This window comes from Salvelinus alpinus, chromosome 29 (genome assembly GCF_045679555.1).
Source record: "Salvelinus alpinus chromosome 29, SLU_Salpinus.1, whole genome shotgun sequence".
NCBI classification, from domain to species: domain Eukaryota; kingdom Metazoa; phylum Chordata; class Actinopteri; order Salmoniformes; family Salmonidae; genus Salvelinus; species Salvelinus alpinus.
Window position 1 is genome coordinate 21,803,825 of NC_092114.1, and position 16,969 is coordinate 21,820,793.

Genomic DNA, 16,969 nt, shown 5'->3' on the forward strand with positions numbered 1-16,969 from the left:
ATAGAGTATGATAGAGGGGAGGAGAGATAAGGTATGATTGAGGAGGGGAGGAGAGACAGAGTATGATAGAGAAGGGGAGGAGAGAGAGTATGATAGAGGAGGGGAGGAGAGACAGAGTATTATAGAGGAGGGGAGGAGAGATAGAGTATGATAGAGGAGAAGAGAGACAGAGTATGATAGAGGAGAGGAGAGACAGAGTATGATAGAGGAGGGGAGGAGAGACAGAGTATGATATAGAAGGGGAGGAGAGAGAGTATGATAGAGGAGGGGAGGAGAGACAGAGTATGATAGAGGAGGGGAGGAGAGATAGAGTATGATAGAGGAGAGGAGAGACAGAGTATGATAGAGAAGGGGAGGAGAGAGAGTATGATAGAGGAGGGGAGGAGAGACAGAGTATGATAGAGGAGGGGAGGAGAGATAGAGTATGATAGAGGAGAGGAGAGACAGAGTATGATAGAGAAGGGGAGGAGAGAGAGTATGATAGAGGAGGGGAGGAGAGACAGAGTATGATAGAGGAGGGGAGGAGAGATAGAGTATGATAGAGGAGAGGAGTGACAGAGTATGATAGAGGAGGGGAGGAGATATAGAGTGAGGTATACAGAAAGAAAGAACGTTTTAACAAATAATCTCAGAGTGACCTGTTCATGTCTTGGGCCACTGTGTTTCCTACCCGTTAAGTCATATCCTCAGCGCCACCCGGAAGGTCCTCAACCCGTTTCAGTAACCTATCAACCCAGCAGAGGAGTTGATGGTGCCATTCTTACTCTCCTCAACATGGTATATAGACATGTAGAGGGTGCTAAATCCCATGGCAGTTGACTATTCTTCTGCCTTCAACACAATCCAGCCCTACATTCTGGCACAGAGACTCATAAGGGACTCCTTAGATGGGGGACTGGTTTTGTGGCTGTTGGACTTCCTGAGCCAGAGGTCACAGAGGGTCAAGGTGGGTCCCCACGTGTCGGACATACGCAATACCAACACAGGCTCTCCTCAGGGATGTGTTTTGTCCCCACTCCTGTACATCTTGTACACTAATAGTTGTACTAGTTCCCATCCTGACAGATACCTCATTAAGTCCGCTGATGACAGTGCCTTGATCAGCCTGTTGCATGATGACGAGGAACATCATGGCCCGGTCCTAGATGACCTTGTAGAGTGGTGTGACAAATCACACTTGGTCCTCAATACCAACAAGACCAAAGAGATGTGCATAGACTTCAGGAAGCGAACAACACCCACCTCTGCAACATCTATCAGAGGTCAGAACATAGAGATTGTAGAGGACAACAAATATCTTTGTGTCCTCTTGGACAATAAGCTTCAGTAGAGTAAATGTACAGACCTGATCTACTCAATGCATCAGCAGAGACTGTACTTTCTCAGAAAGCTGGGATCTTTTAATGTTGACTGTACTATACTGACTCTGTTATACAAATCTTTCAATTGAGAGTATTTTAACTTTTTGTATTGTTTGTTGTCATCGAGAAAAATATGCTGAGAGGGATTATCGCCACAGAAAGGTACTTGGAGTCAAACAGACAGGCTTGGATCAGATCTTTAAGGTCAGGGCCCTCAGCAGGCTCACAAAATCATTTTAGACCCAAGCCACCCCCTGTACCCGGACTTTGAACTATTCCCCTCTGGGCGCAGGTATAGGGCACCCCTCAGCAGGAAAAACACAACAACTAGACAATCATTTGTGCCAGGTGTGATATCCCTCCTAAACAGGCTAATGTTCCTATTCACTTGGTAAGGCTAGCAGATTAGTCTCTTTCATTGGTATATACTGTATGTAACTGTTGGGAACTTTGTATTTTTAATTTGTTGGCTACTATATTTAAACACCACTTTAAACATGTACATGATGCTGCAACAAAATCTCCCCATAGGGATGATAAAGTCAGTAAAAAAAAATATTTAAAAAAATACTGCAATGTTTGTCCTGACTGATTAGCGTTCCATTCTAGATGTACCTAGTCTCTATATGTTTCTGGGGGTGAGAGTTGTGTAAACACCTCGCACATGTATTCAATCTAGAACCGTATTCATAAAGCATCTAAGGGTAAGAGATACGAAAGTGATACGAAAGAGATACTGTCACGATCGTGTGGACAGACGGACCAAGGCGCAGCGTGATTGGAGTTCCACATCTTTATTTTTAGTGAAACTTAAAACAAACCAAGAAAATAACAACAACCGTGCAGTAATGAGGGGCTACATGCACTGACTCAAAATAAATAAATAATAATAAATAAATTAAATTAAAAAATATCCCACAAAGCAGGTGGGAACAGGGAACCCTTAAGTATGATCCCCAATTAGAGACAACGAACATCAGCTGCCTCTAATTGGGAACCATAGCAAGAGCACCAACATATAAATATATAACCTAGAACACCCCGTAGGCGTGACAGATACGATTATACGGACAGGAGGACCTGATCCCAAATCAGGACTGCTACTACCTAGATCAGCACTCCTACGACCTAGATCAGGACTCCTACTACCTAGATCAGCACTCCTACAACCTAGATCAGGACTCCTACTACCTAGATCAGGACTCCTACTACCTAGATCAGGACTCCTACTACCTAGATCAGGACTCCTACTACAGGGATCAGCACTCCTACTACCTAGATCAGGACTCCTACTACCTAGATCAGCACTCCTACTACCTAGATCAGCACTCCTACTACCTAGATCAGCACTCCTACTACCTAGATCAGCACTCCTACTACCTAGATCAGCACTCCTACGACCTAGATCAGGACTCCTACTACCTAGATCAGCACTCCTACTACCTAGATCAGCACTCCTACTACCTAGATCAGCACTCCTACTACCTAGATCAGCACTCCTACTACCTAGATCAGGACTCCTACTTCCTAGATCAGGACTCCTACTACCTAGATCAGCACTCCTACTACCTAGATCAGGACTCCTACTACCTATATCAGCACTCCTACTACCTAGATCAGGACTCCTACTACCTAGATCAGGACTCCTACTACCTAGATCAGGACTCCTACTACCTAGATCAGCACTCCTACTACCTAGATCAGCACTCCTACTACCTAGATCAGAACTCCTACGACCTAGATCAGCACTCCTACTACCTAGATCAGCACTCCTACAACCTAGATCAGCACTCCTACTACCTAGATCAAAACTCCTACGACCTAGATCAGCACTCTTACTACCTAGATCAGCACTCCTACGACCTAGATCAACACTCCTACTACCTAGATCAGCACTCCTACTACCTAGATCAACACTCCTACTACCTAGATCAACACTCCTACTACCTAGATCAGCACTCCTACTACCTAGATCAGCACTCCTACTACCTAGATCAGCACTCCTACAACCTAGATCAGCACTCCTACTACCTAGATCAGCACTCCTACTACCTAGATCAGCACTCCTACAACCTAGATCAGCACTCCTACTACCTAGATCAAAACTCCTACGACCTAGATCAGCACTCTTACTACCTAGATCAGCACTCCTACGACCTAGATCAGCACTCCTACGACCTAGATCAACACTCCTACTACCTAGATCAGCACTCCTACTACCTAGATCAGGACTCCTACTACCTAGATCAACACTCCTACTACCTAGATCAGCACTCCTACTACCTAGATCAGCACTCCTACAACCTAGATCAGCACTCCTACTACCTAGATCAGCAGTCCTACTACCTAGATCAGCACTCCTACTACCTAGATCAGGACTCCTACTACCTAGATCAGCACCCCTACTACCTAGATCAGCACTCCTACTACCTAGATCAACACTCCTACTACCTAGATCAGCACTCCTACTACCTAGATCAGCACTCCTACTACCTAGATCAGGACTCCTACTACCTAGATCAGGACTCCTACTCCCTAGATCAGCACTCCTACTACCTAGATCAGGACTCCTACTACCTAGATCAGCACTCCTACTACCTCGATCAGCACTCCTACTACCTAGATCAGCACTCCTACTACCTAGATCAACACTCCTACTACCTAGATCAGCACTCCTACTACCTAGATCAGGACTCCTACTACCTAGATCAACACTCCTACTACCTAGATCAGCACTCCTACTACCTAGATCAGCACTCCTACAACCTAGATCAGCACTCCTACTACCTAGATCAGCACTCCTACTACCTAGATCAGCACTCCTACTACCTAGATCAGCACTCCTACTACCTAGATCAGCACTCCTACTACCTAGATCAGCACTCCTACTACCTAGATCAGGACTCCTACTACCTAGATCAGGACTCCTACTACCTAGATCAGCACTCCTACTACCTAGATCAGGACTCCTACTACCTAGATCAGCACTCCTACTACCTAGATCAGGACTCCTACTACCTAGATCAGCACTCCTACTACCTAGATCAGCACTCCTACTACCTAGATCAGCACTCCTACGACCTAGATCAGGACTCCTACTACCTAGATCAGGACTCCTACTACCTAGATCAGGACTCCTACTACCTAGATCAGCACTCCTACGACCTAGATCAGCACTCCTACTACCTAGATCAGCACTCCTACTACCTAGATCAGGACTCCTACAGCACTCCGGTATGCTTTATAAATACAGTCCCTGAACACACGTACAAACAAATGAGCTTTTCATGAACATGAAAGCCATAGCAGTCTATTTTATAGCATGTGCAGACTCCTTTTCGTGCTGAGCTCTGTAAAGCAGAAAGAGTCTGCGATATCCGCTTATGTTTACATGATTGACACATCTGTGTCATGCTATTTATTCATTCATTCATTCCATTTACTTTATCCAGACCTCTGTCCTGAAACCAAATTGATAAGTGATTGTGAGACATTGACAAGCCTATCATATTACTACTAACAGGTATTAAAGCAAACATCTTAGAGCTGTATGATTTAGCCGCTGAAAATTGTACACTGATGTTCAACGGCTAAATTAGGATTCGAATTAGGAAGGGAGTAGGTGATGTGTGTGTTGTGTTGCCAACTCAGATTAAACAGCAGCAGGCAGGTAGGCTGTCCAAAGGTTAACCCCCCACACCTTCTCTCTCCACCTCTTTCTCTCTCGCTCTCCCCGCTCCCCTATCACTTTCTCTCCCTTTCTGTTTCAATGCCCTCTATTTTCTATCTCCCTCCCTCTCTCCCTTCTTCTGCCTCTCTCTCCCTGCATCCTCTCCCCTCTTTCCTTCCTCCTTCCCACCCTCTCCCTCCTCCTCCTACCTCTCTCTCTCTATCCAAGCATCCCCCCTCTTTCCTCCCTCCCTCCTTCTTCCTCTCCCATCCTCCATCCCGCTCCTCCAATCCCTCCTCCCTCTCTCTCTCTCCCTCCATCCTCCCCAGTCAGTCCAGTTCTCCGGGGAACGTCCAGGCCCTGCTGACTGCCACTGTTGTTCATCACAATAGATGAACTGTGTGCCTGGTGTTATGTCCTAAATAATACAAACGGCCTTCCCCCATCCATGCCACACTCCAAGTGGCCTGCTAGCTAGGCCATCAGCGTGGCTGTGTAGTCCAGCATAAGGCCGGGGAAGGTCTGTTAAATAAGCAGGACAGTGTGCTGAACCCGCTGCTGCCACTGTTGTCACTAAACAAGCCTGGGATTGTTGTGGTGATAAGAGACAGTGACAGTGGAGATAACCGAGGCAATGGACTCTGAGAAGGTGAGGGGATGTCTTCACTGTCACACACGCACGCACGCACGTACACACACACACACACACACACAAACACACAATTATAAACACACACACACATTCCGCCTGTTGACACCTCTGTTTGGACCCCAAATAAAGGCCACCAGCACCATTGGCAGAGCTGAATGCTACTGATGCACCACCCTCAAGTGTCCCCTCCTCCTTCCTTGATTACATAAACAAGACCCCTCAAGTGAATACAAACACATTCTTAGAAGTGAGCTCCAATATAAACACATTCTTAGAAGTGAGCTCCAATACAAACACATTCTTAGAAGTGAGCTCCAATATAAACACATTCTTAGAAGTGAGCTCCAATACAAACACATTCTTAGAAGTGAGCTCCAATACAAACACATTCTTAGAAGTGAGCTCCAATACAAACACATTCTTAGAAGTGAGCTCCAATACAAACACATTCTTAGAAGTGAGCTCCAATACAAACACATTCTTAGAAGTGAGCTCCAATACAAACACATTCTTAGAAGTGAGCTCCAATACAAACACATTCTTAGAAGTGAGCTCCAATATAAACACATTCTTAGAAGTGAGCTCCAATATAAACACATTCTTAGAAGTGAGCTCCAATATAAACACATTCTTAGAAGTGAGCTCCAATACAAACACATTCTTAGAAGTGAGCTCCAATACAAACACATTCTTAGAAGTGAGCTCCAATACAAACACATTCTTAGAAGTGAGCTCCAATATAAACACATTCTTAGAAGTGAGCTCCAATACAAACACATTCTTAGAAGTGAGCTCCAATACAAACACATTCTTAGAAGTGAGCTCCAATATAAACACATTCTTAGAAGTGAGCTCCAATACAAACACATTCTTAGAAGTGAGCTCCAATATAAACACATTCTTAGAAGTGAGCTCCAATATAAACACATTCTTAGAAGTGAGCTCCAATACAAACACATTCTTAGAAGTGAGCTCCAATATAAACACATTCTTAGAAGTGAGCTCCAATATAAACACATTCTTAGAAGTGAGCTCCAATATAAACACATTCTTAGAAGTGAGCTCCAATACAAACACATTCTTAGAAGTGAGCTCCAATATAAACACATTCTTAGAAGTGAGCTCCAATACAAACACATTCTTAGAAGTGAGCTCCAATACAAACACATTCTTAGAAGTGAGCTCCAATATAAACACATTCTTAGAAGTGAGCTCCAATATAAACACATTCTTAGAAGTGAGCTCCAATATAAACACATTCTTAGAAGTGAGCTCCAATACAAACACATTCTTAGAAGTGAGCTCCAATATAAACACATTCTTAGAAGTGAGCTCCAATACAAACACATTCTTAGAAGTGAGCTCCAATATAAACACATTCTTAGAAGTGAGCTCCAATACAAACACATTCTTAGAAGTGAGCTCCAATACAAACACATTCTTAGAAGTGAGCTCCAATACAAACACATTCTTAGAAGTGAGCTCCAATACAAACACATTCTTAGAAGTGAGTTCCAATACAAACACATTCTTAGAAGTGAGCTCCAATACAAACACATTCTTAGAAGTGAGCTCCAATACAAACACATTCTTAGAAGTGAGCTCCAATACAAACACATTCTTAGAAGTGAGCTCCAATACAAACACATTCTTAGAAGTGAGTTCCAATACAAACACATTCTTAGAAGTGAGCTCCAATACAAACACATTCTTAGAAGTGAGCTCCAATATAAACACATTCTTAGAAGTGAGCTCCAATATAAACACATTCTTAGAAGTGAGCTCCAATATAAACACATTCTTAGAAGTGAGCTCCAATACAAACACATTCTTAGAAGTGAGCTCCAATACAAACACATTCTTAGAAGTGAGCTCCAATACAAACACATTCTTAGAAGTGAGCTCCAATACAAACACATTCTTAGAAGTGAGCTCCAATACAAACACATTCTTAGAAGTGAGCTCCAATATAAACACATTCTTAGAAGTGAGCTCCAATACAAACACATTCTTAGAAGTGAGCTCCAATACAAACACATTCTTAGAAGTGAGCTCCAATACAAACACATTCTTAGAAGTGAGCTCCAATACAAACACATTCTTAGAAGTGAGCTCCAATACAAACACATTCTTAGAAGTGAGTTCCAATACAAACACATTCTTAGAAGTGAGCTCCAATACAAACACATTCTTAGAAGTGAGCTCCATTGTTGTGTTAGGACATCGGTGGTGAGCTTATCTTGTCATGTGAGATTTGTTGGACATCTATTATCATCAGCAGGGAAGGATTGGCCATAGGGCAATACTGGCAAATGCAAGATGGACTGACCCATTATAATAATTATTTGGCAAATAACGGGGGCCTAGAGTGAAATAAAATTGCCATTTTGTGATAGAAATGCCCGGTCCTATTTCTGGTCCCATCTCGTGACAAGCTGAGTCAGCAGAGGCCTGGTTGATGAACTCTTTCCAGTGTGTCTTTCCTCCATCTTCTGACTGTCTACAGTCTGTCTGTCTGAACCTGTAACGGCTGTCGTAGTCGTTCTCCTCCTCAGACGAGGAGGAGCATGGATCGGACCAAGATGCGGATTGGTAAGAGTTCATTATTTAATGGAAAAACAACAAACACTACAAAATACAAAAACCAACAAACGTGACTAACCCGAAACAGTCCTGTGTGGCCCAAACACTGACACAGGAACAAACACCCACAAAACACAAGTGAAACCCTGGCTGCCTTAGTATGATTCTCAATCAGGGACAACGATTGACAGCTGTCTCTGATTGAGAATCATACCAGGCCGAACACAAAATCCCAACATAGAAAATCAAACCTAGACCAACCCACCCAACTCACGCCCTGACCAACTAAAACAAATACATGACAAAGGAAAACAGGTCAGGAACGTGACAGAACCAGAAATAAAAATGCTAAAACCCCCTTGTTACAACCATAAAAGCCAGCATAAAGTATATGAAACATGGGAATCAGATCATAAATATCGGTAGCGGCTGCAATGTGACATAACAACGTAGCAACAACTTAGTCAACCACCATAGAATTCATCTCAGTTAACCCAGACCTGAAATCATGTGTAATTTGGTCAGATATGTTTACGTAGATGTCTGATTTCCATAGACTCAACATGGACCAATACTGACATGCATGAACACACATGCATAAGAGTATTCCTGTCCTATTACACTATGATTAACCCTTGTGTTGACTTACGGGTCAAAAATTACCCGCCACTATGTTAAAAGCAGAGAAAATGCCTAAATTATATTTTTTTAACTTACATTTTGATGACTTATCCTAGAGTGACCACAACATTAGAAAAAGTGAAACATCGCCTTTGTTCATATTTCCATGAAAGCTGTACACCACCAGGGTACAAAGATTGTCTTAGGGTAATTTTTGACCAGGCAGTTCTAAAATCATTTACACACCACAAAAACCGCAAAGACACACACACACAATGAGAAATGTAGATTATGTGTGCTACTGATTGAACTCCTGAAGAGGAGCTCTTGAAGCCAGCAGCTCCTGAAGAGGAAGATCACCATGGTTGGCACAGTTAGAAAGAACAAGCCTGAGCTCCCCCCTGCACTCCTCGCAACAAGGAGGAGAGAAGCCTTCTCATCAAAGTTTTCCTTCACCCCCACCACCACTCTAGTTTCTTACCTCCCAAAGAAGAACAAGAATGTGGTCCTCCTGAGCACACTGCACAAAACAGCTGAGATCAGTGGTCGTGAGGACAGGAAGACAGCCATCATCCTGGACTACAACCACAACAAAGGAGGCGTGGACAACCTGGACAAGGTGATTGGAACTTACAGCTGCAGGAAGATGACTGCCCGTGTCCCCTGGTCATCTTCCATAACATCATTGATGTGTCCTCATACAATGCCTTCATGATATGGAACAAGATCAACCCTACCTGGATGCCTGATAAGCGGAACAAGAGGTGGGTGTTCTTGGAGCAGCTGGGAAAGGCACTGGTAACCCCACAAATTCAAAGAAGGCAGCGCCTCCCCCGCACAGCAACTTCTGCAGCGCTTGTGAAAGCTGTTCAGGGGGCTGAATCTTGTCCTGATCCACATGAAGCTTGTTGCTGGGGCAGGCAAGAGGAGGAGATGCCAATTCTGCCCCCCCAAAGAAGGACTGTAAAATAAATACTATGTGCTGCACATGTGAGAAATCCATCTGCAAAGTCCATGCACACACACTTGCGTACTGTCCTACATGTGCTAATTAGAGTTGATTGATGTATGTTCTTCACATTTTTATTTTGTATCTATTATCTTATTTTATTCTTATTTAATGTTGTTGTTTGTACACCTTGTGGGTGGGGGCAATGGTTAAAAAAATGGGAGAAAACTAGTATTTTGTAGTTGAATTCCTCATTGTACAGTATATAAGAATATATCACTATGTTGCCAAAAAACGTTTAAGACTGTTATTGTTTACCTTCAATAAAATGCATTCAAAACTACTTTCTGCACATTTCTGCAACTTTCTTAGGCTATACAAGTGCTCTCTCTTGCTAAAAAAATTATGTTTACACCAACGCAGTACCTTTAGCAATAATAATAAAGTAATAATAAACCTCTACTTTAGTAAAGAATACAATTAAGACAGGTGTGGTAATAAAAATGAGTGGTGTCCACTAATTAAATGCAGTCTTTCTGCATTGTGAAGAGGGAAAACCAAGATATTGACAAAGTTTGTGATGAATGACAGGTTGTTTCTTCATGAAAAATAGATTTGCGGTTTAAAATTAAATTAAGCTGCTTTATTTGAGGTGTTTAGTGAAGGTGGGTCATTTTTAACCCTTAGGACAAAGGGAGTCTACAGAATGTTGAGACTACACAAGGGTTAAAAGTACCATTCTATTATGCGTGTAATAACTGATCAAATCAAATACAGTCTAATGGCTCGATCATGATTAAACCAATGAAAGATAATGGGCAACGTTGATGTGGGCCCTTACTTTTAGTTGCACTTTCAAAACATTTAATGAATTTCTCTTGAAATGACATTCAATTAACATTGCTGAGATGTCAGCAATGGACCAATCACCAGGTATGCCCAGATAACAACATGAACCATAACTGTTTCGTCCGACATTGCCAATGTCGGACTCAGACACACCACTAAAGATCCCCGCTCTTCAGCTTTCCACTGCACTGGTATCCCCAACAAGGTGACCACAGTGACAGTAACACCAGACACACCGTATATTTCTTCCTCTTACCTGAGAGTGTAAGTAGTGCAGTGTAGAGGCACAGAGCGATAAAGGTCCTTCTTCCAGGGCCCTCCATTAGTGTATCCTATATCCTCTGAGGAGTTAGTAGTCTGCTCTGGAAAGAGACTGTGACAGTAAGGAAGGGAGGTATGAGGGAGGGAGGGGAACTGAACTGGTGGTGACAACATTTGCCAGGGAAATAAGAGGAGCCAGCCAGCAGCCCAGGCCCCTCCCACGTGACTTGAGTGTGGAGAGGTAGCCTTCACCTGGCAGGCACAGGAAATGCTTGGCCTCCACCCTACACTGTGGTCCTCAGGCTCAGTAAAATACAGGCACAGGGATACAGTGCATTACATTTTAGTCACTTAGCAGACACTTATCCAGCGGGACTTAAAATAAAGTAAGTAAGAAAACCACATATCATAGCCATTGCAAGTAAAACCGGCTAACAGCTAAATCAGTGCTAGTAAAAGACAAATGTGGCCGTTAGCTTAGATACAGGCTTAGAGACACAGAGAGAGAGGGAGCTACAGTGGTAAAGGTTGAGAATGTCATTTAGGTTTTGAAGACATGTCAATATAGACAGGGAAGGAAAATGCAGAAGGATGCTCAAAATAAGTATTTATAGCCAACAGACACATACTGTCACAGGCAGACTCATAGGCAGACATTTATACACTGAAATATCAAAGGAGTGATACACACACACAGAGAGAGAGAGCGAGAGAGAGCAGGAGAGAGAGAGAGCGAGAGAGCGAGAGAGAGAGCGAGAGAGAGAGAGAGCAGGAGAGAGAGAGAGAGAGAGAGCGAGAGAGAGCAGGAGAGAGAGAGAGAGAGAGCGAGAGAGAGCAGGAGAGAGAGAGAGAGAGCGAGAGAGAGCAGGAGAGAGAGAGAGAGCGAGAGAGAGAGAGAGAGCAGGAAAGAGAGAGAAGGAGAGAGAGAGAGAGAGAGAGAGAGAGAGAGAGAGAGAGAGAGAGAGAGAGAGAGAGAGAGCAGGAGAGAGAGAGAAGGAGAGAGAGAGAGGGAGAGAGAGAGAGACCACATGACAATGTCCTGAAAAAGGACATTGTTTACAGACAGTGTCATTATGTCACACCGTGGTGTCGCTGAGTGTAGGCGCTATTGTGACAACTGAATGTAGCGTAGTGAATGTAGTGAAATGTTCTATGAAAGCATTGTGATTTGTGACCCATTCATAAAAATGTTGAGCAACAGAAAGACAAACAAACAAATCCTTCATTTTATTAGCTATACTATCTCTTTACATTCATAGAAGCTAATTAATGAAGACCCAAATTGGAAGCCACAGATACATAGAGATCATCCCAGTGTAATGCTAGTTGTCCCACTTTGTTGCTCAAAATCGTCAGTAAATTAAAAAATAATAGTGTGCTCCTTCCTCTACAGATAAAACTGCCTCTTTCCCCAGTGCGCCTGCAAGTGTTGTATGATCCTCTAGATGGAGACATTGTATCGTTATTCTCCAGCTAAAGTCCTTGAGGACTGACACTGTGTTTACAGAAGTAAATAAAGTTTTGAATTCATATAGAAGAAACTGTATATTGTTTATGTTGATACATTCTTTGCCTTTTCCATTAGAACTGAAGAGATCCAATTGCTGGATGTATCAAGCGTCTCAGAGTAGGACTGCTGATCTAGGATCAGTCCCCCCCTGTCCATGTAATCTTATTCATTATGATCTAAAAGGCAAAACTGATCCTAAATCAGCACTCCTACTCTGAGACGCTTTATGAAAACTTCTAGACTTCTACTGCGAGGGTTTTTACCCAGAGGTTGGGTTATGATCACACACATGGGTTATGATCACACAGTCTCAAATGGCACATTATTCCATACAGTGTGTTTATTTTGACCAAATCCCTATGGGCCCTGGTTAAAAGTAGTGTAATATATAGGGAATACTGTAGGGTGCCATTTGTGACTCAGCCTAATTGTTTCATCAGCAGTGTTTCAGTGTGGGGTATCTGGTCTGGCTACTGTAGGTCTGTCTCACCACAGGAAGCTAAGCTAGGCCTGAGGGCTGAGACAGTTGGGGGGAAGTGCTGGGATGCCCCCGGTGCTTATGTTGCCTTTCTAGTACACACACACACACACACACACACACACACACACACACACACACACACACACACACACACACACACACACACACACACACACACACACACACACACACACACACACACACACACACACACACACACACACACACACACACACACACACACACACACACACACACACACACACACACACAGCACGTTAGTTGTGCAGGGCTTAACGGTATTGATGGCTGTCGATGGTAAAATCTGTAGCATGAAGACAACTGTGTTAGCAGTGGCTTATGTGACCATTACATCGGTGTATGCTAGCTAACACACTTATTTACAGCAATCATATGCCAAAGCACATCCCAGAAAGCCCCTCAATCCCTAACAGGTACCATATACCCACACATGTATAAATCAGTAAGGTACAGCAAACTTGTACACATTGTAAAATAGTGAATAGAAAACAGTAATCAGAACGTGACCTATCCCTTGCATCACATTTTCATACTGGGAAGACCTGACGTTCGCGATCTCCCCCTATCTGCAAGCGGGGCCAATCACAACACGCCTTATTGTCAGAGGTGAACCAACCAATAAGAATGCTTGAACATTAAATACACCTTTCTTTAGGGGCAAGTGGAAACATAACCAACCCTGTTACACGGGCACTCTCCATGCTCTCCCTGTGCCACTTTTTCCACCCCCAGCCTCCCAGCCCCAGCCTCCCGTCCCATCCTCCCACCCTCAGCCTCCCAGCCCCAGCCTCCCGTCCCAGCCTCCCACCCTCAGCCTCCCAGCTCCAGCCTCCCAGCCCCAGCCTCCCGTCCCAGCCTCCCAGCCTCGGCCACCCACCACCAGCCTCCCAGACCCAGCCTACCAGTCCCAGCCTCCCAGTCCCAGCCACCCATCCCAGCATCGCAGCTCTAGGCTCCCACCCACAGCCACCCACCCACAGCCTCCCATCCTCCCAGATCCAGCCTCTCATCTTAGCCTCTCACTTTGGATTGTGTATCAATACACCCAGTCACTACAAAGATACAGGCTTCCTTCCTAACTCAGTTGCCAGAGAGGAAGGAAATCGCTCAGGGATTTCACCATGATTTCACCATGAGACCAATGGTGACTTTATTAAAACTGTTACAGAGTTAATAGCTGTGATAGGAGAAAAGTTAGGATGGATCAACAACATTGTAGTTACCCAACAATACTAACCTAAATGACAGGGTGAAAAGAAGGAAGCTTGTACATTATTAAAAAATATTCGAAAACATGCATCCTGTTTGCAATAAATCACTTACTGTTGAAGTCAGATGTTTACATACACCTTAGCCAAATACATTTAAACTCAGTTTTTCACAATTCCTGACATTAAATCCTAGTAAAAATTCCCTGTCTTAGGTCAGTTAGGATCATCACTTTATTTTAAGAATGTGAAATGTCAGAATAATAGTAGAGAGAATGACTTATTTCAGCTTTAATTTCTTTCATCACATCTCCTGTGGTCAGAAGTTTACATACACTCAATTGGTATATGGTAGCATTGCCTTTAAATAGTTTAACTTGGGTCAAACGTTTTGGGTAAGTTGGGTGAATTTTGGCCCATTCCACCTGACAGAGCGGGTGTAACTGAGTCAGGTTTGTAGGCCTCCTTGCTCGCACATGCTTTTTCAGTTCTTCCCACACATTTTCTATAGGATTGAGGTCAGGGCTTTGTGATGGCCACTCCAATACCTTGACTTTGTTGTCCTTAAGCCATTTTGCCACAACTTTGGAAGTATGCTTGGGGTCATTGTCCATTTGGAAGACCCATTTGCGACCAAGCTTTAACTTCCTGACTGATGTCTTGAGATGTTGCTTCAATATATCCACATAATTTTCCTGCCTCGTGATGCCATCTATTTTGTGAAGTGCACCAGTCACTCCTGCAGCAAAGCACCCCCACAACATGATGCTGCCACCCCCGTGCTTCTAGGTTGGGATGGTGTTCTTCGGCTTGCAAGCCTCCCCCTTTTTCACCCAAACATAACGATGGTCATTATTGCCAAACAGTTCTGTTTTTGTTTCATCAGACCAGAGGACATTTCTCCAAAAAGTACGATCTTTGTCCCGATGTGCAGTTGCAAACTGTAGTCTGACTGTTTTATGGCGATTTTGGAGCAGTGGCTTCTCCTTGCTGAGCGGCCTTTCAGGTTATGTCGATATATAGGACTCGTTTTACTGTGGATATAGATACTTTGTACCTGTTTCCTCCAGCATCTTCACAAGGTCCTTTGCTGTTGTTCTGGGATTGATTTGCACTTTTCACACCAAAGTACGTTAATCTCTAGGAGACAGAACGCGTCTCCTTCCTGAGCGGTATGACGGCTGTGTGGTCCCATGGTGTTTATACTTGCGTACTATTGTTTATACAGATGAATGTGGTACCTTCAGGCGTTTGGAAATTTCTCCCAAGGATGAACCAGACCTGTGGAGGCTTGGCTGATTTCTTTTGATTTTCCCATGATGTCGAGCAGAGGCACTGAGTTTAAAGGTAGGCCTTGAAATACATCCACAGGTACACCTCCAATTGACTCAAAAGATGTCAATTAGCCTATCAGAAGCTTTTAAAGCCATGACATCATTTTCTGGAATATTCCAAGCTGTTTAAAGGCACAGTCAACTTAGTGTTTGTTCATGACTTGTGTCATGCACAAAGTAGATGTCCTAACCGACTTGCCAAAACTATAGTTTGTTAACAAGAAATTTGTGGAGTGGTTGAAAAAATAATTTTAATGACTCCAACCTAACTGTATGTAAATGTACGACTTCAACTGTAAGTAAAACTGCAAGAAATGTGTCAAAGAAATTTATCCAAATTCTATTATTCTGACATTTCACATTCTTAAAATAAAGTGGGGATCCTAACTGACCTAAGACAGGGAATTTTTACTTGGATTAAATGTCAGGAATTGTGAAAATTTTTGTTTAAATGTATTTGGCTAAGGTGTATGTAAACTTCCGACTTCAACTGTAACTGTGTGGTGGATGGTTATTGTTATTTTATTGTGTTACTATATCCTTTTTTAATTAGCAAATTTGTTCTTACGTTTTATCTCTGCATTGTTGGGAAAGGATTCATAAGTTAGCATTTCACGGTAAATTCTACATCTGTTGTATTCGGCGCATGGACACAGACTAACACAAACTCACACGCACCCACAGGCACAGACGCACACACACTACCACACTCTCCCTTTCTCTCTCCATTTAAAAGTCCTAGCAGGAGGCTTGTAAGCGTTGACTGTTATAGTAGAGCCCTTGTCAGATGAAGTGTCAGAGCGGAAACAGTTTATAGTCCTGCCTCCTAGCCCTCCGTTCTGGGGTAGAGGTGGACAGACACCTCTCTGTCATGTGTAAAAGTGGTCATGAGACGAGAAGAGCTCTTTCACACACACACACACACACACACACACACACACACACACACACACACACACACACACACACACACACACACACACACACACACACACACACACACACACACACACACACACACACACACACACACACACACACACACACACACACACACACACACTTGCTCTCTCTGGTTCTTTCACTGTCTGAGGAAAAGGGAAGAGGTTGTTTCTCACAGATACACAACATGACCAAACGTATGTGGACACCTCCTTGTCGTTAATATGGAGGTGGTCTCCCCCTTTGCTGCTATAACAGCCTCCACTCTTCTGGGAAGGCTTTCCACTAGATGTTGGAACATTGCTGCGGGGACTTGCTTCCATTCAGCAACCAGAGCATTAGTGAGGTCGGGCACTGATGTTGGGAGAAATGGCCTGGCTCGCAGTCTGCGTTCAAATTCATCCCAAAGGTGTTCGATGGTGTTGAGGTCAAAGCTCTGTGCAGGCCAGTCAAGTTCTTCCACATCGATCTCGACAAACCGTTTCTGTATGGACCTCGCATGGTGC

At 43.5% G+C, this 16,969-nt stretch overlaps 1 protein-coding gene across 1 annotated transcript in view; it reads right to left on the bottom strand.

Annotated features, from left to right (window-relative positions):
* Positions 1–11,109, bottom strand: part of hepacam2 (HEPACAM family member 2) — a 30,528-nt gene extending 19,419 nt beyond the window's left edge. Inside the window, exon 1 of the mRNA XM_071375174.1 lies at positions 10,942–11,109. Within this exon, the coding sequence (XP_071231275.1) occupies positions 10,942–11,008 (67 nt within the window). The 5' untranslated portion in view covers positions 11,009–11,109. The remainder of the gene's footprint in view (positions 1–10,941) is intronic.
* Positions 11,110–16,969: the final 5,860 nt, after the last annotated feature.